The following is a 24,639-nucleotide window of genomic DNA, read 5'->3' as shown; positions in this document are numbered from 1 at the left end:
CCCCCCCCCCCCCCCGCCCCCCCCCAAACCCCTTCTTCCCTCCAAGAGGCTCTCAACATCTCCTTCACCTCTCCCCTGTTCCACGTCTCTCACTCTCGTCCATCGCCTGGAAACTCCTTTGCCCGCTTAGTTAGTCCTTCTCGTTTTACAAGAGGAGCAGCAGATGCTAGTAGTCCGTTCCTCCTCCCTTTGTCTATTTATCGCACCCCTGCCTCTCTTTACTAGAGATTACCGTCTCCAATCCTGCATATATCTCTCCGTCATCCCTGTATAATCAAAAACCACCGGTGCACACTGATATTATGTTTCTTGTGTTCGTTGCAGTGTATGCGAATCGATACCGAAGTTGAACCCGCAGGCTAATACTTGTTGTTCATTTCTTTATCTTCAGACTTCAACTGGACCTTATGAGCACAGCACACGATACACGACAAGACAGAGACAACTGCCCATCAGTGATAAGAACCACCACGTTACAGAAACAATTGGTTACATGTATGATGATGATTATGACCAAAGGCACTCCAAATATTTGAGCTACATTCCATCCTCCATGAATGAGTCGCTTTCTGTTTTACCCTACACTCGAGAGAATCTCCAAACCCCCTCAGATCCAGATAACCTTCAACAGTCACTGCCCATCAGGACCAGTTCAATAGACAGGGCTGGCGAAAATGGCCACAATCGCCAGCCCATGGCGGAGAAAGGCTCGACCGAGCCAATGAATGGTGGACAACTTTCGTCGATGCTGACGCGCTCCCCTTCATCGAAGACCTCGAAATCTATCCCGCTCGATGACATAGACTATGAATCCAATCCTGCTGCTGTGGCCCAGGAGCTTAACAATCTTGCGGCACTAAGGAGGATGTCATTGGATGTGGGAGCTGCTGATCCAGACTTCCCTTCTTTCGGCGCTAATTTCGGAGTGCCCCCGATTCCGCCCTCCGCCCCGTCCGACAGCAATGATGCGTCGCAGTTATTTTGGGTCCCTGCGCGCCTGCACCCTGGCTTAGCACCCAAGGAATTTAAAAGCTTCCTCGATGGCAAAGCAGAGCAGTTAAAACGAAGGTCTGGCGAGCTTTCCATGACTGACTCAGGGCTACAAATACAAGGCTCGACTGGGGGGCTACGAAGGAGGAAATCCATGTTATCAAGACAGATCGACACGTCAGGTTCCGGAAGTCAAAATGAAGAGGGTGGGCTGGATGCAGTATCAGAAGAGCCTTCCACTGTACAAGGGAATGGTAACGATTTAATGCTGGACGACAAACCCATTCTGCCACCCGCACCGCCAGGTCACAGCTTACGAAGATCGACGCGAACAACTTATCGCAGAGGGAGTTTAAAGACAGGGGAGCGGATCCCGTATTCGAGACGGGCACCGCGGAACTCCAATTCGGACGCTGAAGCCATGCCCCAACGGTCACCACCTTCGTGTGAAGATGACCTACCAATTCTCAGGCTAACCAGGGTTTCAACTGACCCAGTGCATGGACCTGGGGCATCGGGTTATTCACGGCCAGTTACCCGCACACAACCGGACACCTCTAGCACTGCCACTCACGGCTTCAGCGCGTTTGACTCGCTAAGAGATGCTGCTTCAGATCATTCAAGCTCCGGCACCAGATCGCTCTCCTCCTCGCAATCACAGACTTGGTCATCTCAGGTTGACCACAGTGGTCAACGAATTTCAGAGACACCCACTGCAGGCCAGAATGTACCTCAAATTATTGAAACTCATCCGACCGACTCGAAAGAGTCGGCACCTACATCGCCGCTCACCTCGACACAAAGTCATATTCCCGCTCGCAAATCCTCGCACGATCCACCTCCTTCACAACCTCCGCAGACACCGTTACTTCCAGAGCCAACAGGAAGTAGGAGCTCCAAACGGGCCGCATTAATCAAACAGCCCCGAGAAAGCTCTCAAACCGTAAATGAAATCGCCTCCCATCAAACAGCACTGTCTGGAAATACCACAAAAACGGATACGCTATCCTTCATCCCAACACTAACGGATCACTCCAATAAAAGGTCAGACTCGAAGAAGTCTAAAGATAAAAAGGATGGAGAGGGCAGCCGAAAATCAAGTTGGACATGGCTTCGCGGCTCTGAGGAGAAGGATAAGGAGAAGAAAAAGGAGGAAGAGTCTAAGAAATCCAAAAGCAGATTACCCAAAATAACCGAAAAAGCACACGACAATACTCGCCTAGATGTTCTGCAAACTTCCATTGACGGAGCACAGAAAGGCCGGGAAAGTGTTATTATCGACCGTGCAGAAATTAAGCTTGAAGAAGAACGCCGTAAGGACCACGCAAAGAAATCTTTGGGCATTGAACAGAAGAAGGAGAAGGAAACAAGCCTATTCTCATCCTTTTTTGGGGGCAAGAAAAAGGGGCATCATGATAGCGGTCACAGAAAGCATTCGGGAAGGAATTATTCACCAGAGACACTGCCTCGTGAGCTGAAGCCAGATATCGACTACCACTGGACCAGGTTTCCTATCGCTAAAGAAAGAGAAATCTACCGTGACGCTCATTGGAAGCTTGCAAATCCGAAGCGCCCACTACATTCTCAAGTTCTCTTGAGCAATTTCATGTATTCATATCTCGCCAAAGTACAGCAGATGCACCCTACCTTAAGTCTGGGGCCCTCTGCTTTGCAAACCCAGCAGCGTAAATTGGAACCGACCCAGTCTGAGGACCATTCGCAATATCAGAGATATCAACAGGTGAGTATTTGCGAGTTTTCATATAGCGCGGATAGTTGTCTAACCTTACTTCTCGCAGGGCCGCGAACATGACCGCTACAACAAAGGCAATTACTATAACGATTCCCAATTGTATGACTATGATGGCGATGACCGAGATGACCACCAATGGTCACTGTCTGGGGGACATTGCCACTCCCAAAATGGCTCTATTTACGGACCAGGTCACCAACCACCGCAGTACGCGTCGCATTCCTCGTTTGGTGATGATCCACAACTTGACGACGACGACGATATGTGGTAACATAAATAAGCTAGCCTATGGGATTCAGCAAACAATGGGGAGAGAGGAAAAAAAAGAAAAGAAAAGAAAAGAAAAAGAAAAAAAAATGAGGAGGTTAGCGAGTGCCCACCACATCCACACTTTCAACCGCCCCGTGCGTTCTTTGTCCTAGCCATTTGTCGCACCTAAATTTATACCCCATATTTTCCCTTCCATATACGTTGCAACTGTCTTATCACCCAGTCTTATTCCTAACATTCAATACACTTCTTCATTACTTAGAATCGATTCCACTTTACATGGAGTATAGCACGCACACTAAACCACGGCCTCAAATATGGTTGGCTGTTCTGGTTAGATTTTTGGACACTCGATCTCTTGTTTAGCCAGTCATGCTAATCACGATGTATACATTATTACCATTTCTTCATTTTCTTTTGTCGATGGCATAGCGGCGGCTTCGTTTGTTCTTTTTAAAGTCTCTTATTCTGCCTCTCATCTGTCTTCTATCACTTCCTCGTCTACATTTTAGTTGGTGTCCCTTTTCTTTATACTTTGTTTCAAGCTGCGCTAGCAATGCGTCTTCTCCTTTTCGGCATCTCAGCCTTCGCCAATCTTATATGGCATTCAGTGTTCCGCTCGACGCGATCTGTTGCGCCTTACCTGTGGCGTGTTTTCATATCCCTTCTCTCCCTTCCTCACTAGCTAGGTATCTATTTCGTTGTGAAAGTTCTCTTTTAAGTTTGAAATCCATTAATAGCCACTACTGCCTCTAGTGGCCTTTGCTCCCCGTCAACTCTACAGTGTTATTATAATTTTCGCGGTTCGCTTCTGGATTTCTTCCATAATTCCACATACTTTATGTTTTTCATCGATGTATTTAGGTTGCAGGAACAAAGCTTATCGTCCCGCTACCTATTTAACTTTCTTCTCTTCTACCTTTGGTTGTGGATGACAATTTTGACAATATGTTTCCCTTATGCCCGATTTCTCGAAGTTTGATAGGAGATAGCCAAAATCGTACATACATTCTGTATGTATTATCCCCACCGCGGAAAGACTAGTGAACTCCCTCTCGTACCCACCCGGTCCCCCCCCCCCCCCCCCCGCGTCCCCGATACGCTGCTAACCAATCTACATACAGTTTTCTACATATTTTAATGAGTAGGAAGTTGAACTTAACAACATTAACTCAGGTATTCACTTGATTGAATGGGTACTAGCGTCAGTTTTACCTACGTACAATAGATACAATGGTCTATTATCTCGTGTCTGAACTGAGTTCCTGAGGGTAGAACTGATGAGAATGAAATAGGGTATTGCGGGTGCGATTTTGCCATGTGGGAAAGCAGTTAAACAAAATTCAGGAAGAAGGGAGAAAAGGTAAAAGAAATAATAGAGGGTGAAAAGAAGAAAATGCACGTCAACTAGGTCAATTAAGATCCACGACAAATCTAGGCATCGTTAGGGATCGACAGGCACAATAACACTCTTGATGATTATTATAAGGGAGGATTAGCGCTCATGGGTGATTTGGCAAAGTAAGTTAATCTTTTTTTTCTTTCTACTTTCTCATTTAAATTTCTTGAAAACATCCTCTCACTTGTATAATCTCAGCATGCTGTTCTTTGGTTGACAATTCTTTCCAATTAAACATAGATATCAGTCCCGATGCAGTTGCAAACCCTGTCGGGCCCTACGGGTGCTTCTTCGTTGCCGTCATGGTAACATGGCTGAATCCGCGAGCAATGTTTATGAAAATCACAATGTTCAATGTTCTTCCCATGTGTGTTGCCTCAATTCACAGGGATGCCTGGGGCTTTACAGCGCTGTCAAAAGTTTGAGAACATTCAACACCAGCAGATGCTAGCCACGAGATCCAAAATGGATACAATAGAATTGCATGCGTGGTTTCAGCAATCTGGTTTTGTGGTATTTGGTGCTCACCCCATTACCATCCGTTCCAAATAATTTCGGTCGGTTTAGCTACAACTCAACAGTAGGATTCGCAGCACCCTCAGAAATTATCGGCTACCAGAGTTACAACAGTAAATGATCACATTCTCCATATTTTATTACTGTCGTAATAACGCAGCCACGTCAGATCATAGTATTGTTGGCCAGTCTGCGAATGGAGAAGCAAGTTTCTCTCGCATTCATACTCGGTTTCTCGACCACGACGGTCGTCTCCCTTATAATACACCCGGTGGTGAGTAGGGCCAAATTATTCCATGGTATACAACCGTATCCCAAAGTGGTAAATTAGCTGCTGGATTCGCAGATAGCGAATGTGAAAAGGCAGTGAACATGGTTGGCGATGGAAGATAACACAGGTTGCTTGCTACGCAGAACGGACACAGTGCCCATGGAAATACATTATTTCGACAGGAATCGGCTGCAAGAGAGGGAAGAGCTGAACCAAAGGACAAGAAATCGCAGGCGCTGAAAGCAACGATGAATGGCTTCAATTCTCTCTATTCGAACTTTTACGATAGTATGTGCAATGTCAAGCGCTGGCACCGGGGGAAACTTATCTAGGAGGATTTAGATATTCTCTCCGACCTCTTGTGATATATTGGTTTCTTTGTCAGGTTATCAGGATGTTGCCGGAGATTTAACGCAAACTATCGAGACTACCCTCATTTAGGTGACGACTCTGCAACACATCACTCTGGGGCTGCAGTATGCAATGGTCACATTAGATATTGCGGAGGCGAAGGATTTCACCAGGGATATTGAGGAGACATCGGAACCCCCATGTAAGAGGTAGGTACTGGGGTAATTGAGTTCTACCAACTTTTGAAACGAAGATGCGCTAGCTAGTTAAACGTATAAAAAGAAGAAAATCAATATCTTTGCTATTTAGCATGACTGATTTTAGAAGAATTTTTAAAAAAACTTGAACCAGACTTGCTATACAGTCAGTATATTTGTGACGAACTGATAATTCTTTAAAAAACACTCAATGAGTCAAATTATAAAAATTTATATAGTTAGTAACTTTCTCTGCCGTTGCATTAGTTCTCGATTAAAAGCTTAAGCTAAATTATTAAAAAAGACTAATAGCTAACTTTTAAAAATACTTTTATCAAAGTTTTAATATGACTTAAAGGCTGAGTTATAAATGAATATAAATAAATATAAATCTGAAATAAAGTCTCTAATCTATTCAGATTTAATTTTTAAAGCTAGTATACTCTGTATATTTTAAAAAAACAATTATAATTCTCAAATAAAAAGATTCTGATTTTATAAAAAAAAAAGGGCATAAAAATCTTTAAAATTTATTAACTTTTATTAATAATTAATAAAAAAAATTCTTAATTTTATTTAATTACTAATAAATCTAATCTTATATCTTCAACTTTTCAAGATAAAATACTGCTTATATATATTCATAGACTGATAAGACTAAGTAAATAATTTAAACAGTTAAAAGTATTCTTTAAAGTTTTATAATTATATATAAAATGACTATATAATCTACTTTCACATTTAGAAATTATCATCAATGACTATGTGTACTAATTCGCTGTATGAGCCTCTGAAAGGGAGAGGGATGATGTAAATAGGCTAACTGTTTTAACCCAAACTGCTTACCTGGACTATCCTTCTTCCTCCTTGACTTTTATAACTCTTCGCCTACCTTTCTAGCCTTCATTCTCGGGGCCTGTATTCCTGTATTTGATAGCACGCCCGTTACAATTTCTAAGCTGCTTTTTATTTTACAATTTCGAACGACACACGTTCGCATGATAAGCAGGGTGTTGAAGATATTTTATTCCCATATATAGGGTAAATCCATGCATATAGATGTTCGAGTGAACGGCTCTTTGACGTTCGTCAATATATTATTCCAATGTCTATGCTCCGCACTAACTAGGTGATATTTATAATTCCGAACCCCCCCCTTTCTGAAGCTTAGTCATCCACCGAAATGTCACATGATACGTCAGACTGCATCATTCATTCGTTCCAACTCTCTTTAACTTTTGATCACTTGAAATAACTCGATTTCCAACATACAAGTCCCAAATGACATAGTTCTCAGCCCTTTACCTTCGTATCACTAACGAATATCCACTTACCTCGGTGGAACCCGATCTCGTATACACCCAAGGCTATTTATAACGGAAGCGACATAGTAGCAACCATTTTCAACGATCAAGGCCCTCTGCGCAGCCAACTCTCAGTACTGTAGCGGAGAAAACGAACGATACTGTGAATATCCACCATATCATCACAGAGATACAGAGAGAGAAAGAGAGAGGGAAAGAACAAAGAGAAAAAGGGCGAGCCACCTTGCCATACAAAGCTGCAGAGAGGGCCGGGTTGATCTGATATCGTTCTTTCGCCTCCACTCTACAACATGAGTGACGCATACGTGCGCGAGCAGTATGTCTCCCCCCCCCCCCCATTTCCCCCTTGGGCCGTTGCTGCTCACCCACCATAACCTATGCAGCAGAGGGCTTGAAACCACCAGCTAACCACAAGGCCTCAACTACAAGCAGACAAAACAATGCGCTCTTAGATGCTCTGGCGCAAAAGACACGGGCGTTGAAATCAGTCACAATCGATATATATGACAATGCCAGGGATCATAATACAATCGAGAACACTGTTCGTGGTACCCACCTCCTCACCCACGTGTCTGTTGGTGATAGTCTGCGTAGACCACCTTGACTCGAAAAATGCAGAACTAACCCGCAATACAAAAATAACAGAGCGAAGTCTTCTCGTCCCTGTCGACAAATATCAGAGGAAGTGCCGGTCGCTTAACACGCATGGCGAAACAAGGGGATCGAATTGCCATAACGAAGGTAGCGGGGATTGTTGTCGTCATCGGGTTTGCTCTTTGGCTTATTTTGGGATGGATATTTTGAGCTTCTATCCACCGTTGATTCATGGTTGTTTAGTCGTTTTCGTGCTATCTAGATACCTAGGGCTGGGCGCCGAGAGCCCCATGTTGCATAAGCCGTTCTTCGGTCATCCGGTGTTAATGGTGTGTTTGGAAGCCATGCATATAAATAGTTGACTGCTTAGGGCTGGGATTCGGGTTTGTTTTACATATATTGATTTGCTCTTCGTTTTCATCAGCAAGTATTCATATTGTTACCCTGTGGAATTTAATTTGCGTCGCTAGTTGAATAATTTTCTTTTTTTCTTAGGCTATGTACTTGGCTGCTTTCTTCTGCATTTCATTGGTAAACTAGTTATTTGTTTCTCCATCCTGCTACAAAGACTTTAACCCGTATAATATATATCCTTCACGTCCCGTGGTCTTTCTAATAAGAGTAACCTGTTTTGTGGCGTGCCACAATACATGCCACAATATGAAAGCCAGGTGTAAATAATCACTACAGGACCAGGTGGGGTCATGGGAAATCCGACATAGGAAATATGTAACCCGTCACCAGCAGGAATAACGACCGGGGCCCAATGTTAAGTAAAGCAGCCTCAAGTACGGAGTATGTGAATGAAATTGATTGAAGTTTTGCTTGTCCAGGAAAACTAAGGAACAAAATTACTTGATTATTTAACAAAACGCAAAAATATTTTCTAAAAAAAAAAGGCGAGCAGGCTTGACAAACACAATCTAGATGCAAGTGAAGAAAGTCGGAAATGCTGAATTTTGCTTGCTCCAACCCAAACCTACATGAATCAATTGCATACGTAGAAAATATCTAGAGACATTGGTTTGCGTAAAGGGAAATAAATCCAAAATGATAGATATTTCACTCCCATACATTAGAAAACAAATCATCACTTCCCGCAAATCCACCACTCAACTTGGGTTTTGAAACGGTACTGGTACTTGTCAGCGCTGGAGGCGGGACGCTTGTCCATCCGCCGAAATCTTCATCGGCAGAAACGGTGGGGGTGGGCTTAGTAGAGGAAGCTGTAGTTGATGAACCCCACCCGGAGCCAAAGTCATTGGCGGTAATTTTATCGGGGACCTTCATCATGGATGAAGGATTTTGCTTAGTGTTCGTGGTAGATTCAATCGTATTCCAGTCATTGCCACCCCAAGGATCGACGGCACTGTTTGAATGCATACTACCAACGTTGACAGCGCTGGTAGGAGAAGACACAGGAGGTGCGGGAGCATTCGGAGGTGCAGAAAGGTTGAATACAGAGTTTACGTTTTCTGGTTTTGGCGAAACTCCGGGCGCGATATTGCTAGAAGTAATTGACGGAGAAGAAAACAGGTCAAAAGCACCTGTGGATGTCATGGGAGGTGCTGCTGCTGCCTTCGTTGATCCCAGTGTAGCTCCCACAAAATTAAAATCATGCCCAGACGACATGGACGGAGTTCTCGTCTGTTGTGGCTTAGGAACCGATGACATAGCAGGAGTATCAAAAAACCCACCTCCGCCCATTGACAGGGAAGATATTTTTTGCGGGGCAGGAGGAGACTTTGGAGCACTAAATGATCCGAGGTTGGGAAATGCATCGTGTCTCTGAGAAGGAGAAGAAGTAGAGGTGGTAGCTGGGAAGCTCAAGCCACTAAATGTATCGGTAAGTCCACCAAAGGTATCAGTCTGTGGTCTTTGTTGTTGCTGTGGCTGTGGCTGCGCTGAAAAAGACTCAAATGACGTATTTTGGTCGTGCTGCAGTGGAGATTGAGGCTTCGGAGCCGATGCATATAAAGATAAAATGGACTGTTTGAGGTCGGGCCTTGAAGCCGTGGATCCTGGATTAGAAGACGGAGTACTAGATGGGCGGTTTGCAGCAGGTTGGGAGGAGCCGAAGAAATCCAGCCCAAGCAATGAATCTGCCGGTTTTCCCGCTTTGGAAGAGGGGGCAGGAGCTGGTTTAGACGAGACGGTTGGCGGGCGGATACCAGGCAAATCTGTGGTATTAGGCCTCTCAGGAGGGGTTGGGGTATCATCGTCAAATAAATTCACTGGTTGCCCAGATCGACCGGGTGCTTGTTGGCTCACTGTTGACAATGCGCGCTGAGAGGAAGATCGTTCTGACTTGGCTTTCTCCTGGACAACGGCCAACGGCTACAAAATTAAGCAAGTAATCAAGGAAGAAGATGGATAGAGCAACCTTGCGTTTTGGCAGGGACTCACGGTATTGTCATCACCTTCGTCAACATCAAGGGTTGACGGATCAGGCATTGGTCCTTCCATGACCCACCGCTTCGACTCGTATTTGGTTCGAATGAAATTCTCCATTTTCCTAGACAGCGGATTAGAACATTACTTCAAGTTGACACGATATTTCAGCCTTTATCGAGTGGCCAAATTGGTGGAAGACATTAACATACGATTCTGACGGGATGTGCCCAGGAGCAAGCATTGCTTCCCAGTACCTAGAGTCGTAAGAGTTTACAGTTAACATAACCACTATTGATAATCTTGCTCTGAAAACAGAGAGTAGGTGGGATAAACAAACTTGTTTGCTCTGGCATTTCCCCATTTGAGCACGCTCTGCAATTGTTCATCCGTCCAAGAGTCTAAATCGACGGACTTGACTCGACTAATGTGTGTTCCCATGCCCCTGTGTATGCCCGAACAACGAATGCAAATGAAAACGCCGATATTCCAGCTGGCCCATCTCGGATCTGTTCATTCCACAGATAGGGGCGTTTTTAACAGTAAGTGGTTTGTAATATGCAAAACAGGCAGCCTAACAGGGTAACAAGTAGAGATCCTTGAACATACGTTTATTCCGCTTGCAATCCGCACAAGTCTTATTGCATTCCAATTTAAGAAGATTCTTAATCACCAGTTGGTTCTTTGCGGCCCGTTCAGCTGCCGGGTTAGCTGCTCGTCTCGACGACATAATTCGGCCGCGAGTGCTGGTAGAAGGTTGGGGGGTATTTGGGCCAGAGGATTGATCGCTCTGTAGAGAAAGGAGGGGAAGAACAATAAGTTGGTCGTGTGGTAGGCGTAAGCTGTGTTGTCTCTGGGGAGGGAAGGGGATACAGTTGAGGATTAGCCAGAATAGAAGGGATGCATTAAGTATTCAAGTTTGGATTAAGATTTAGTTTTGGATATTTTGTTTCTGAAGATGGTGAAAAGAAGTGTTGGAGGTTGAACATGGAGTTGAAGATACTTCGCCATCCCGATTAGGCATCATGCTGGAAAATGCGACAAAGGGAATGACTAATCTATGGATGGATCCAAGTCACGTGCCAGCGATGCTCCAAGATGTTCCAGCACAGTGAATATCAGACATAGACATCTCGCCGCGATGAGCCAAAACAACAGCAACATTGCTATCACCAAGGCTCCTCTTCGCTCTAAAAAGAAGAGAGCCCGCGCAATCTCCTCTGCTCCGCTAAAACCCCCGGACGACCCCCCCCAGCCCCAAAACACCACATCCCAGGACGCGTCGGACACTACAACAGCCACCACAGCTCAACTACATCAAATCAATATCAACTTCAATCCCCGCCCGGCCCTCTCACCAGGAGGAGAATCCATTGAGAATGTGACTGACTGCACTCAAGCAGTCCTGCTAACCGCGAAGAACTCCTCTTCCACAGTGAATTATAAGCTCAATGCTCTGCTGAGTCATGCCAACAACTCCTTCTCTGCAGAGCTAGCTGCAGTGCTTGAGCTATGCAATAAGCTATCTGTGGTACTGGACCTGATACTCTGCACTTATGAGAACTCTCTACCACGCCAGACTGCTGTACTAAGGCAAGCCATGGGACATGGCATAGCCAAAGCCATTAAAGGCCTCACCGCTGAATCAAAGCCTACATTGATGTATGCTACTGCCGCGACAGCTAAGGCAATCCCCTCAAACAATCCCCCCCAGGCTGTTCCAGCAACAGGACAACCTCACAAGAAGCAGGTACAGCGGGCCAACTGCCCCCTGCACCAAGGACAGGAAGACAAACAAGTCATGATTAGGCTACCTGCAGCACATGCTGCTCGTGACCTAGACCCCCAAGCTATTCATGAACAAGTACGCGCCATGATCCCTGATCCGACCTGGATCACTGATGTATGGCACTGCTCATCAGGAATCACCATGGCTGCCCCCTCCCCAGCAAAGGCAGCCTCCATTCTTGAACATGCAGATAAGCTGAAAGCTGCTGTAGGTGACTGTCTTATTGAGCAACAGGAATCCTGGACCACCTTTGTAGTCAGCTCAATCAAGAAGTCAACACACAGCTTTGAAGGACAGAATATCACTCTGATTCCAGTGTCAGAAGAGATGCTTCTTTCTGAGATTCAAGGCACTGCTCACCAGGCTCCAATCACCTGTTGTCACTGGACAAAGAAGTCCATGGACCCCAATCTGCATGAAGGGTACGCCTGGGTTGGAGTATGAACCTCTGGAGTGCACCTCTTTCCAAACAAACTCCACCTTTTCAGTCGCCTGGTGATGGTTAACAAAATCAAGAAATCATCAAAGATCCCAATTTGCACAAGATGTCACAGCTTCCACACAGAAAGAAACTGTGTGTGATCTCTACATTGTGAGAAGTGCAGCAGTCCTGCACACTCAGATGGATGTCAAACACCAGCTCACTGCTGCAACTGCCTTGGCCTCCATCCCACTCTCAGCACTGACTGTCCAGTGAGGCTCAAAATAGTCTCTGGATGTATAGAACACATCTCCCGCCGTCAGCTACACTCAATACATGAAGCTGGCAGAAGAGCATTCATCTCAGCTCATCAAACTTCAGCAGAGAAGAGCAACCCAGAGCTAAACTCTAGAGACTCCACCTCATCCCCTCTCTCAGCCCCGCTGACACCAGTCACTAGCGCCCAGAGCAACCAGACAGACTCAATGACCTGCTCTCAAACAGGCACCAAGATCACACCAAGTCTGAACCTCCACTAATGAAGAGCAGTCACAGTCCTCCTCACAAATCTACACTCACTGTATATCAAGCCAATGTAGGAAGACAGCCAAGCTCCCATGACATTGCTCTCTCACTAGCAGATGAAAGAGCCTGCGACATTGTGGCCATCCAGGAACCCTGGATAGCTACAGACCTCTCCACCTGCCTCTCCAAAAGCCATCTCTCATACAAATGCTTCACCCTGCTCTCCTCCAACTGGACCAAGAGGCCCAGAGTACTGCTCTATGTCAGAAATGGAAGGGCCCTTGTGCCAACTCAACCTATAGCAGATATCTCAAGGGATGTTGTCTGTGTCTCAGTTAAGATCTCTAACTCCAAAAGGGCTAATATCTACAACATATACAACACCTCATCTGATGTCACAGATGCAGGTCAAGGCCTTCAAGACCTCCTCTCTCTTACACACACCACAGAGACCATCCCCTGGATGGCATTAGGAGACTTTAATATTAGACACACAGCATGGGACTCTACAACTGATAGGCATCCTCAAGCAGGAGAGAATCTGTATAACTGGGCAATCTCTCTTGAACTCCAGCTTCTCAACCTGGCTGAATCCCCTACACATAGACAAGAAGGCACACTTGACCTTGTCTTCTGTGCTGCCAACTCAGCTATCTGTCATATTGCTCCTGAACTGCACTGCACCTCAGATCATGAAACTCTTATCACAACAGTTCAATTATCACAGACTCAGACTCAATTGGTTAAGGAGAAGAAGCTTAGCCTCATGACCTGTGATGCTGATCACTTCTTGCAACTACTCACTCTCTTCTCCTCACCAGTCTATGAGGATGTGAATGAGGAAGCAGTGGACATCATGAAATCTCTTCAACTGGCTCTACAAGGCTCCTGCTCTCTTGCCCCAAGACTCAAGAGTCATCATGCCCTATGGTGGACCCCAGCAGTCAAGATAGCCAGAAGAGTATATCATGCAGCATGTAGACACAGCCCTTGTCAATCAGAACAAGTGGCATTCTGGGCAGAAATTAGAAAAGCTAAGAGAGCATGGAATCACCAGCAAATTGAGGAGGCTTCCTCCTTATCAGATGTCTACAAGATTGTCAAATGGCATAAATATCAACCTCAAGACCCCACCCCTCCTTTACAACATCCCGACGGACACCTAGAACAATCTTGTGCTGGCAAATCTTCTCTACTGCATGAGACATTTCTGGCCAGACATCTTGACGCGGAAGATATCCCAGAGCATACACCAACAATTCCATGCAGAGAGATACCCTGGATGCTCCTTACAGAGCAGGAAGTCTACAGAGCCACCTGCCAGACACTTAGCACATCTCCTGGCCTGGATGGCATTACAGCCAAGGTTCTTCAAAAGGCATGGCCAGTGATAGGCAATCAAATTGTTCTACTCTTTCAACACTGTATAGATCAAGGAATCCACCCCCAGAGCTTCAAGAAGGCTGAGGTGGTGATTATTCCAAAGTCAGGGAAAAGAGATTACTCTCTACCAAAGTCTTACCACCCAATCGCACTGCTATCCTGCCTCAGCAAAGGGCTGGAGTGTCTGATAGCTAGATGAATGTCCCATCTTGCTCTCCATCATCACATTCTAGCAGAAGATCAGTGTAGTGCTGTTCAACAGAGGTCTGCAGTAGACCTCACCACTGCACTAGCCTGTGACATACAAGAGGCATGGGACAAACACCTTCTGGCTGGCATGATCACCCTAGATGTCAAAGGGGCCTTCAACAGAGTCCTTCAAGGCCAGCTTCTAAGATGTCTACAGGAACAGGGCTGGCTGGCAGTTCTGATAAAGTGGGTAGCGTCTTTCCTCAATCAACAACTAGCTTTGATTCAACTAGATGATGTTCAATTGAAGGTGTTTCAGATTCTCTGTGGCCTTCCACAGGGATTCTCTGTCTCATCAATTCTCTTTCTGCTCTATGTAGAACCCCTCCTCCAGCTTATCAAAGGCCGGTTTGGGTACGCAGACGACATTGCAATCCTGGAGACTGGAAGCTCCCTTGAGCAGGTAGGAAGTCAGCTTCAGAATTCTCTCAACCACACCCTGGAATGGGGTATTGACAATGGAATCTCATTTGACCCAGCCAAGACAGAGCTTCAATACTTTCATAAAAAGATCAAGTACTTGGAGCCCTCCATCTCCTTTAATGAACAGACAATTTCCCCCAATAACTACACCAGATGGCTAGGGGTTTTCTTTGACAGAAAGTTACTCTTCAGAGAACATATTTGCCTTGTGTGCACTTGAGCCAGAATTGTTACAGGACATGTTAAATCACTAAATGGAGCCTCATTTGGAAATCAAACACATTTGCTCAGACAAGCAACTCAAAGCTGTGCCTTCAGCACTCTGTTTTATGGAGCTGAGACCTGGTTCTCAAAGTGAACCTCTCAGGCAGCCATTGGCAAGATTCAGGTAGTCTTCAACAATGCTGCTCAAGCCATTCTACCTGTCTTTGCCACAACGCCTACCCCTGTTCTCCTACGCGAATCAAGCTGGGGCCCGGCCAAAGCCTGGCTAGAAAGAATACATGACCGACTAGCCATTCGCGTAGCTGCAGCTGACCCGTCACATCCCCTACACCGAAGATGGTACACCTCACGTTTTAAATGGATTAGATGAAACATTAAAATGACAGCCATCACACCTGGCTCAGGGTCCTTGCCTCCTTGGGACAATCCTGGCATACCAAATAGAGAGCAAAAGACACTAGAAATTGGGGCTGTGGGACAAGCTGCAGGACCAGCAGCTTTTCAAAACTGGCTTCAGAAAGCTGTATCCCCCCTTGATCTCATCACATATACTGATGGCTTCAAAGACAGCCAAGGAGTTTCAGGCGGAGGCTACTGTCTATACTGAGGAACAAATCAATCTCTGGAGCTTGGTAAGCTGCCTCTGGGCCGCACTGCTGAGGTCTTTGATGCTGAAGTGCTTGCAGCAGTTGCCGGTCTCAAGGCAGTGCTACAGAACCCCTTCTCTATGTTCGCACAGCACATTATAGTGGCTCTAGACAATGAAGAGGCTGCAATAAGACTCCACACAGACACACCCACACAAACATCTTTTCTCACCTTTGCTAAGTTCAACGAACTCCGCAGGTCCTGGACAAAACAGGGCCCAGGTCCAGCCGGCCCGAGACAGGTCTATGTTCAATGGTGCCCCGGCCACGCTGGGATTCCAGGCAATGATGCCGCAGATGCTGCAGCCAAGTCAGCCTGCACAATGGAATGCACTCACTGCACTCTGACCCTGGCGCGGGCCAAATCCTATGCTAAAGAACACTTCAATGCCTCACTGCAACAATACTGAAGCTCCAATAGCACATCACGATACAAGGACCTCAATATCCCAATGCCAAAAGGACCCTCCCCTGAGCTCACTCTCCCCTGAAGGAACCTAGGCCACTTGCTGGCAGCTAGAACAGGCCACAGTGACTTTGCAGCCTATCATCACAGATGGGCACATGACAACACACTCCTCACCTGCTCTTGCGGCCGAGATAAGACCCCCAAGCACTTCTTCTTTTGCTGGAAAGGCCGGAACATTGAATGAATTAAAACCCCTGAAGCATGCTGAGGATCAAAGGAAGCAATTGACTGGCTTCTCAGCACAGTAAGAGGAGCTACAACCTTCTCTACCTGGTGCACTAATACCCGCTTCTTCATCAACATCCAACGCTGCTACTAGAACCTGTTCAACATCTGACTTCTCCCTCCCCCTCTCTCTTTCCTACGCTCCTTATATACATTTCTCATCACCCCTACACACCACCCTAGAAGCCCTTGGCTTCCTCAGTCCCGTAATCTTCGGCTACTACGCCATTCAGAACCTCCAGGACGGGGGCTACTCTGTACATAGACTCTCAAGAGGGCTTCGGCCGACTAGACATGTCAGGCAGCAGACTAGCTGCTGCGCTGGCACGCCTGATACCCTTAGGGAGGTACTGTGGCCGCGACGGCAGACTATCCTTAGTCAGCTGATCACGTGCCTCCAGGCGTTAAATAAGTAATAATAATAATAATAATATCAGACATAGAAACAAGGATTGTTGTAATTAACTATATCCAAACAATATTCAATCCAAATATTGCATAACAAAGGGTATTAGATATATATTTATATATAAAAATCGAAGCAGATCGCACCCTCCCATCCAACGTAAAGCCATCTCCAAAGAATCAATCTCATCTCAACCATGTTCCAAAAACAGACTCCAGTTCAAGACATACCAATATACATATACCCCTCATCTTTCTCTCACTTGCTTGTTTCCCCCTCCATGCCCTCCTTCTTACCGTTCTTACTCAGCTTCGCCTCATCCTTCGTAAAGCTCAAACTAATACTATTAACACAATGCCTCTCATTCGTCGGAGTTTTATACCCTTCGCCCTTAAACACATGACCCAGATGTCCCCCGCAGTTCGAGCAAACAATCTCAGTTCTTTTCATGCCAAACGACCTATCCTCCTTCCGCAACACCGCTCCAGGGACCGAGTCAAAAAATGCCGGCCAGCCGCAGCCCGATACGAACTTGTGCGATGCTTTGTAGAGCGGAGCGCCGCAACCGGCGCATTCGTAGATGCCCGATAACGGGGCATGTTTGTCGTATTTGCCGCTGCCGGGAGATTCAGTTCCTTTGTTGCGGAGGATGCGGAATTGTTCTGGTGGGGAAGTATAACAAGAAATGGGGGTCCAGTTAGCTTTTGTGAGATAATTAAGGCACGACAGATCCGGGGCAATGCGGGGGTAATTTAGTAGTTATTAAAGAAATGATAGAGAAACAAATTCTCCATACCTTGGGTTAGAACGGCCCGCCATTCATCATCCGTCCGTTTATCAGGGAACTCCATCTCGTAAGTAGTGTTGCTACTTGAAGAGCGTAACAATGAAGAGAGAAATGGGATGGCTGGCATCGAGCTGAATAGAACGGTTCGTGGGCCAGTCAGCAACGGGCGATGTTTGCGGGCAAGGCGGCGAAGATCGGAGTGGAGAGATCTGTTAGAGCCGACGAGCTGTCTAGGGAGACTGGATAAGAAGCCCTGAGTGTGGATTATACGCCGATGGAGATGCAGATTTCGAAGGGTTGGGAGCATAGAGTGGGGGATCTCTTGTATGGAGTTTGACGGATATGGGATTAGTTAAAGTAGAACCACGCGAAAGGTGTGGGAGGGGAAACAGGGGGAAGAAGTAGATGAATATTTTACAAAGTCCTATGGTAAGTACAAAATATAAAACTCCATATTGAGTGATTAATCCGATGGTAAGTTGCCCTAGGGGATAGGAAAAGTTGGGTTGGATTCTAATTTTAAATAAAGTTCACCGATGACCTCACGGATTGTCAATGCCACAACCCTAACTCTAACCAACTTTAACTAGTTAACTTAGTTAACATAACTTAATGTTAGTTAGTTTACTTCAACATTAGTTAAACCACTGACAATTAGTTACAGAGTACTTGCTGATTCATCTCAACGTGGCTCAGCGAATATATATAGCCAACCTTATGCCTGGTTGCAGCCACAGCTACGTGAGCATTTCGCATTTAAGGGATTATCTATGAGTGGCACATCCATACAAGGCATCGGCTTAACCAGTTCATCAGCTGGGGTCACTTAACTATCATCAAGGGCATCATCTATAGTTCCAACAAAAGTATGTTACATGTATTAGTTAATGAATTCCCAACTGAGTGAACTTCTAAAATCGCGAACAGCATGTTATATAGATTTTAACCTGAACATCTACACCTGACAACCACTATTAAATTGAAATAAATTAAACTAGGTTCTGGACATTTTTAATCTTGTATGCCTGAGGGAACCACCATTGCTGCACTGTGATAGAGCTCGTGAGCATGGTATAGGCTCAGCAGGCGGAGGCTCGTGGGGTTGAATGATGGGCTGTTTGATGGAACAATAAGATCCCGAGCTTCTTGCTTGATTAAATCTTCAGATTGAACCCTGCAGTAGATCTTATGCATTTTTTCTTCTCTTTCTCATTTGCAGTGAACATATTCTAATATTAATTACATTTTATAAATAGTAACGCTGATTATAAGTTTTAATAATTAAAAAATATCCTCTCTTTTGACTAGAAGCGTGATGATTTATTTTTGTGAGCATATTGAAATAATTTAATAAGTAATAATAAAAAAAATAATAATACATTTAATGATATGATGCATTCAGTGATAAATTACATTAACTAACAATTAATAGAGATTGCTAAGTAAGCATTTGTAAAATTTAAACAATTTAAAGTTGCTAAATTATCTACTTGTTTGAAAGAATTAAAGTTTAAAGCTGAAAATTTTAATCACTGAATGATTTATCTGATTTTAAAAAAAGTTATTTAATAGTTAACTAACCGGGCCCTAGAGGCTTAGTAAGCTACCGCTCACCTGCAACCTGCCAGTCGGGCCCTAGGGCCCGCCAGCTCAACGTAATCCGCCATCTCAACGTGATTATTTTCAAAATATGATTATTTTTGCAAATCCCTGTTCTTAATATGCAATAACCACCCAACGTGATGTCTTCTACATATATTTTAATAGAGAATAAGATCGCAGATGCATTATCTTCAATATCTGATGTTGAAAATCCCAATATTAAAGCATTGGCGCGAAAATTTGAAGTTCCCTACTCCCGGCTGCTGAATCATTATAATGGTCGCGTCTCTCAAATTGAATGAACCCCTGCTAATCGACTATTATCATCTGGCCAGGAAAAATTGCTCTGTTTCTATATAGAATCCCTAGATAAGCTAGGCCTACCTCCCAATCATTCAATGATCTTTGGTGCTGCCAAATTTCTACTTGCACAGAGTCATACTGATCTCACCACACCTCCACCCGGGCCTGGAGAGCACTGGGTCAAAAGATTCCTTCAATGTCATCCGGAGTATAATGTACGCAAGCAAAAGACCATTGATATACTGCGGAAACAGGCTCACCAACCTTCATTCATTCTTGATTGGTTTAACTGCTTTAAGGAGATAAAAGAGAAGCATGGGATCCAGGACTGTGATGTCTGCAACTTTGATGAAATGGGGTTCAGAATAGGAATTGGCCATGATCAGTGGATTATAACGCGAGATCCTTGGAGGAGAACCTATGTTGGCAGTTCAAATAACAGGGAAACTCTTACAATCATTGAAGGGATTGCAACTGACGGCTTTACTATCTCTTCTTTATATATTCTCACTGCAAAGCAGCTACAAGAGTGGTGGACAGATGAAATAGAGAAGGATGCCATGATAGCTACATCTGACACTGGCTATAATAATGATCAGATCTCTTTTCAATGGATTTAGCACTTCCATCACTCCACCAAAGCCCACATCAAAGGAACCCACCGTCTGCTTCTATTAGATGGATTTGATTCTCATTGCACCCTTGAATTTATGACTTTTTGTGACAAGCACAACATCATACCTTTCTATTTAATTCCTCACACTAGTCATCTTTTACAATCTCTGGATGTTGGTGTTTTTCAGGCTTTTAAACATCATCATTCTGCCGCAGTCGAGGAAGCTATGTGACGTGGTTGTGAGAAGTTCACAAAGGTTGAATTTCTTCATGCTATCACCTCTATTCAGAAAGCAATGTTCAAGGTTCATACAATCAAGCAAGGATGGAAAGCAACTGGCCTGGTTCCATTCAATCCATCAGTTGTCCTTAATAAATTATGTGAGTTTGAATCAACTCCTATGGAATCCAAGGGGTCTGTTTCCACCAACTCAGAGACCTGGTATACTCCTTCCACCATACACCAATTCAATCGATATAAGCGGAAACTGGAGGCTTTGGAGGAGGATGACAACTATGACACGGACTATATTTATATGGGATTACAAAAGCTTTATAAGGGTAGTATTGCAATGGTCAATACAGTGGCTCTTTTGCAGGAGGAGCTAGCTCAAACCTCTGCTGCCACACTGGCTCAAGAACACCACCTTCGCGGCTCGCGGAGGGTGGTTAATAAGGGAGGTGTCATATCCGCAAGCTACTGCCGCAAAATGACGGCAATTAATAAGAAGGTTGATATGGAGGAGGCATTGAAGAAATTGCGGCCAAAATGGAAGAGGGTTATGAAGGAACTTAAGAGGTATTGCAGAGATAAAGGCATTTATGTGAATGCCACCAAATTTACAAGTAAATCTCAGAGATAATTCATTTACACTATAATCTACTTGTATATATAAAATATAGAGCAATTCGTTGAAAAATTAGCTGAATGTCATGGGTATAGGCAGGCAGTAACGTTGAGATGGCGGATTACGTTAAGCTGGCGGGCCCTCGTAAAGAGGGCCTGACCGGCAGGTTGCAGGTGAGCAGTAGCTTACTAAGCCTCTAGGGCCCGGTTATGAAGTTATTTTATATAAATTGCAGAGTAGATATTTCAAAAATCTATTCTTTCAATAATACTACAACTACATTTATCATTTAATTAAGTATTTATATACTTACTTTATAACTACATAAATACTTATATAGTAACTATAAGAAATGTAAAAAAAATATACTAATAATTAGAGAGTAATAATCATTTTATTCTTATAATTTTAGTTAATATTTAAAGTATAATAATTATAATAGCCTATTTAAAATAAAATAGTAAATATATATTAACTTCATAAATTTATAACTGAAATAAATGTTATACTATGAATTTATACTTTGTTAAAATTTTAATTCAACTTTTCATAATATTGATTTTAGTTTGTCTATCATTATTATTCAAAATAGTGAAACTGAAGACTTAAGTGATATGTTATTAAATTTAACATTCAGTTCTTGCTCATCTTTAAGAGAAACTATGATGATTTTATAATGAGAGAAGATGATTGATTCATAAAATTTTGTGTATTAAACAAGCATATCTTCTCCAGCTGAGGATAATTTGAGTGGACTTGTGTACAAATTCATCTGTGCGGGCCAGTCACCAAGTCTATGACATAGAGTAGCAATATTGTCGCAGTCATAAGATTTTGCCATGATGTTTTCTTGACACTGCTGCCTCCTCTCAGTGATATTCCTACTTCCTCACCTTTACATGGGATTGGATGGTTGTATAGATCATCGCTGCAGAAGGTCATGAGAATCGCACTGCCAATGACACCTAGAAGGTGTCTCTGTCCCCTCTAATCAGATAGAGCGGCATCTCATCACATTGAAGAGGAGAAGCCTGAAAAAAACTCTACATAGATAGCTAGCTGACCCACTGTTTAGAGGGTCAGTGATTCATTCTCAATATATCGGAGTGACTGGAATATGCATATAATTCTCTATATATCAACTTGTACCACTGATTCCTCGATACCTCTATTCTTCCCTCTCTGTCAAGAGAATCTGACGCTTTCTTATTCTGAATTGGTGGCATAATTACGCGTTGAGAAGTAAGGGGTTTTGAATTAGTTGGGAAAATTTTTGATCGGTTCGCTCTGTTGGGAATTACGCTACTTATCTATATATATATATAATACATGCTTCCTTATAGTCATTTTTTGGGTTAATTCGGCTCCCCATGCCCAGTAATAAATCGTCAAAAATCTCCACAGGAAGTCCAATAGTAAAAACAGCGCAACCATGCCCATCATCGCCTCGCCACCCCCGTCACCGTCAAGAACCCTTCCCCAACCTCAACCTTCCATCCTTCGCCAGCCAGAGCCCTCGCAACAGCAGGACCAACCCTAGCAGTCCCATTCTTAGAATGCCGGCCTAACCCGGTGACAATGCGATAGCCCTCTTGCGCCGGGCTCCAACCCCCTGGCGCATACTTGGTGTCGCCGAGGGAATCCCACCAGATCCTGACTTTCTTCTTCGCGATGCCGACGGCATGTTGGGTGCTGACACCATGCAGATCAAGTACCCGGCTACTCGACTGCGACTCTACGAGTGCTTCTGCTGCGGCAGCAGCCTCTTTCTTTGCTTGTTCCATGTGCTCTCGGCCGATCGCGGAGTAGTACCCTGCTGCACCGCCCATAAGGTGATCGGATTTGCCACGACGATAGGCTGCAGTGGCCTTGTTGAAGGCAGCGTGGGCCGCGAGGGCATGAGAGTTGGCCATCGCTCTGCTTGTCAGGTGGTCCCGTGTTGGCTGTTGCGTCCATGGTGGCGTTTTGTGATCGGTTGGAGAGTCACCCAAATCTACAGGCGCATGTTTTATTTGAACTATCTGCGTGGGTGGCAGGGGCGGTTTGACAGTCATCATAAAGGTTGCAAGCTCACTCGCGGAAGAAGTACAGTTCCTGGCCAGGTGAAGTAATCCGGCGAGTTTCTCGGGGCAGACTTTGTCAAACTTCTGTTGGAGCTCCACTAACTGTGGGATAATGTTTAAGTCATCCATCATGGTCCTTGCGTGTTTCTCTGCCTCAGCGGATGCAAGAGCATGCAATGTGTTTGGGAGGGAGGCTCCATTCGCGTGGTACGCTGAAGTGACAGACTTGCGTGACAAGTAGGTCCGTGAGCAGATAAATTCTACATCTTTTTCCCCATTGTCCCATTTGTTCTCAGTCCTATTGATTTCATGTTGCTCTGGGATTGATGCTTGCGAATGTCGCAAAAATCCCTGTTTTATGTTCCGCTTATTATTCGCCTTCCTGCGTCCTTTTGTAACACTGTCCCCAGCAAACCCCTCGATTCCCTTTAGTATTGACCCTTTGTTTTCTTTGTCACCTGCGTTGTGATCATCAAAGAAGGCCAGATTCAGCACATCGATCGATCGATCGATATCTCCGTCGCATTTCCTCAGAGTGTGAACTATGGTGTAATTATCAATTGACGGAAACATCTCAGACAGGTAAGTCGTTTTGCCCTCCAGCGTCAGTCCTGTAATCGTTCTCGAAATACGGCCTGGGGAGGCCTCAGCGTCACGCGCACTCCATCCTTCGGCCCAGCGCACATTTTTCTGGTTATCCTCTTCGTTTAAGCTCGCAGCGGAGAATTCTGACCTGAGGCTTGTGAGGTTGGACGTTAAAGAGGCCAGCGTTGGATTTGATTCGTCTTGTTCCGATGAGAATTCATCCTGATCACCGCCTTCCTGGTCCTGACCACTTGTTCCTGACGGGTCAAATAGGGCATCTTGCTGTTCAACAGCGGAGACTTTGAGCGCATCAAGCGTGTCGCGCAGTTGCTGGACTCCATTGTCGTCGAGAAGGTTATGATCGCTTGCGAGAGCCGCGAAAAGGGCAGGGTCTATGGGTGGACAATATTCATTTTCCAAACCCTATTGCGACGGTGTCAACTCACCAGTAATCAGCTAGAGATTGATAAGGGTACGGAGTAGTAAGTAGAGTAAGTAAAAACTAGAGTAATAAAGGTAAAATTAATACGACCTACCTCCATGAGGGTTTCAACTGAATCACCCATCTGGGAAATTGTAGCGCTTCAGTCTAGCCGCTGGACTCTAAAGCAGTGGCATCGCTTTGCGACACGGGGTAGCATATGGATTGAGGCGAGAGTTTGATGATAACTACCAGGAAGGCTGTTAAAAGAACGCGTGCTGGAAGGCCCCCGGCAACACAGATAAATATGTACCGGGGAAAAGAGGTGGCATATATGTAAATGGTAACTTGCGGTATGAATAAATGGGATTTTTTTCCCCTTCTTTTTCTGCCTTTTTTTCCCTGCAGGAACACTTAAGAAGGGGGCCAAAAAATGCGGGTTAACATTTCTTATACGAGCGGCGCAAGGGATTTGAATGGCTGATAACTCACTCTCCCCCACCACTGTCGATGACGCTGATAGTAAATGACTCTACCAGGAACAAGAAGGGATAGTTACTCTCTGGTTAGTTATTAGAGGGGTGAACATGGCAAAC

At 44.8% G+C, this 24,639-nt stretch overlaps 6 protein-coding genes across 6 annotated transcripts; 3 read left to right on the top strand and 3 right to left on the bottom strand.

Annotated features, from left to right (window-relative positions):
* Positions 1-493: 493 nt before the first annotated feature.
* On the top strand, positions 494-3,014 carry PADG_03512 (uncharacterized protein; the record flags this gene model as incomplete). Its single annotated transcript, XM_010760769.1, has 2 exons — positions 494-2,731; positions 2,790-3,014. The coding sequence occupies 2 exons, from the start codon at positions 494-496 to the stop codon at positions 3,012-3,014; spliced, it is 2,463 nt and encodes an 820-aa protein (XP_010759071.1).
* Positions 3,015-4,896: 1,882 nt separating this feature from the next.
* PADG_03511 (uncharacterized protein) lies at positions 4,897-5,210 on the top strand (the record flags this gene model as incomplete). Its single annotated transcript, XM_010760768.1, has 2 exons — positions 4,897-5,041; positions 5,089-5,210. The coding sequence occupies 2 exons, from the start codon at positions 4,897-4,899 to the stop codon at positions 5,208-5,210; spliced, it is 267 nt and encodes an 88-aa protein (XP_010759070.1).
* Positions 5,211-7,362: 2,152 nt separating this feature from the next.
* Positions 7,363-7,876, top strand: PADG_03510 (uncharacterized protein; the record flags this gene model as incomplete). The annotated part of the gene is made up of 3 exons (XM_010760767.1): positions 7,363-7,388; positions 7,505-7,646; positions 7,718-7,876. 3 exons carry the CDS (start codon positions 7,363-7,365, stop codon positions 7,874-7,876), a joined length of 327 nt encoding a protein of 108 aa, XP_010759069.1.
* An 852-nt stretch (positions 7,877-8,728) lies between these two features.
* PADG_03509 (uncharacterized protein) lies at positions 8,729-10,787 on the bottom strand (the record flags this gene model as incomplete). Its single annotated transcript, XM_010760766.1, has 5 exons — positions 8,729-10,003; positions 10,073-10,181; positions 10,270-10,314; positions 10,398-10,566; positions 10,667-10,787. 5 exons carry the CDS (start codon positions 10,785-10,787, stop codon positions 8,729-8,731), a joined length of 1,719 nt encoding a protein of 572 aa, XP_010759068.1.
* Positions 10,788-17,077: 6,290 nt separating this feature from the next.
* PADG_03508 (methionine-R-sulfoxide reductase) lies at positions 17,078-17,913 on the bottom strand (the record flags this gene model as incomplete). Its single annotated transcript, XM_010761180.1, has 2 exons — positions 17,078-17,481; positions 17,616-17,913. The coding sequence occupies 2 exons, from the start codon at positions 17,911-17,913 to the stop codon at positions 17,078-17,080; spliced, it is 702 nt and encodes a 233-aa protein (XP_010759482.1).
* A 4,500-nt stretch (positions 17,914-22,413) lies between these two features.
* PADG_03506 (uncharacterized protein) lies at positions 22,414-24,188 on the bottom strand (the record flags this gene model as incomplete). The annotated part of the gene is made up of 2 exons (XM_010761179.1): positions 22,414-24,045; positions 24,159-24,188. The coding sequence occupies 2 exons, from the start codon at positions 24,186-24,188 to the stop codon at positions 22,414-22,416; spliced, it is 1,662 nt and encodes a 553-aa protein (XP_010759481.1).
* Positions 24,189-24,639: the final 451 nt, after the last annotated feature.

Source organism: Paracoccidioides brasiliensis (assembly GCF_000150735.1).
Source record: "Paracoccidioides brasiliensis Pb18 unplaced genomic scaffold supercont2.4, whole genome shotgun sequence".
In the NCBI taxonomy this organism is placed as follows: domain Eukaryota; kingdom Fungi; phylum Ascomycota; class Eurotiomycetes; order Onygenales; family Ajellomycetaceae; genus Paracoccidioides; species Paracoccidioides brasiliensis.
The sequence above is the reverse complement of the archived record's forward strand: the minus strand, read 5'-3'. Positions and strand labels throughout refer to the sequence as shown.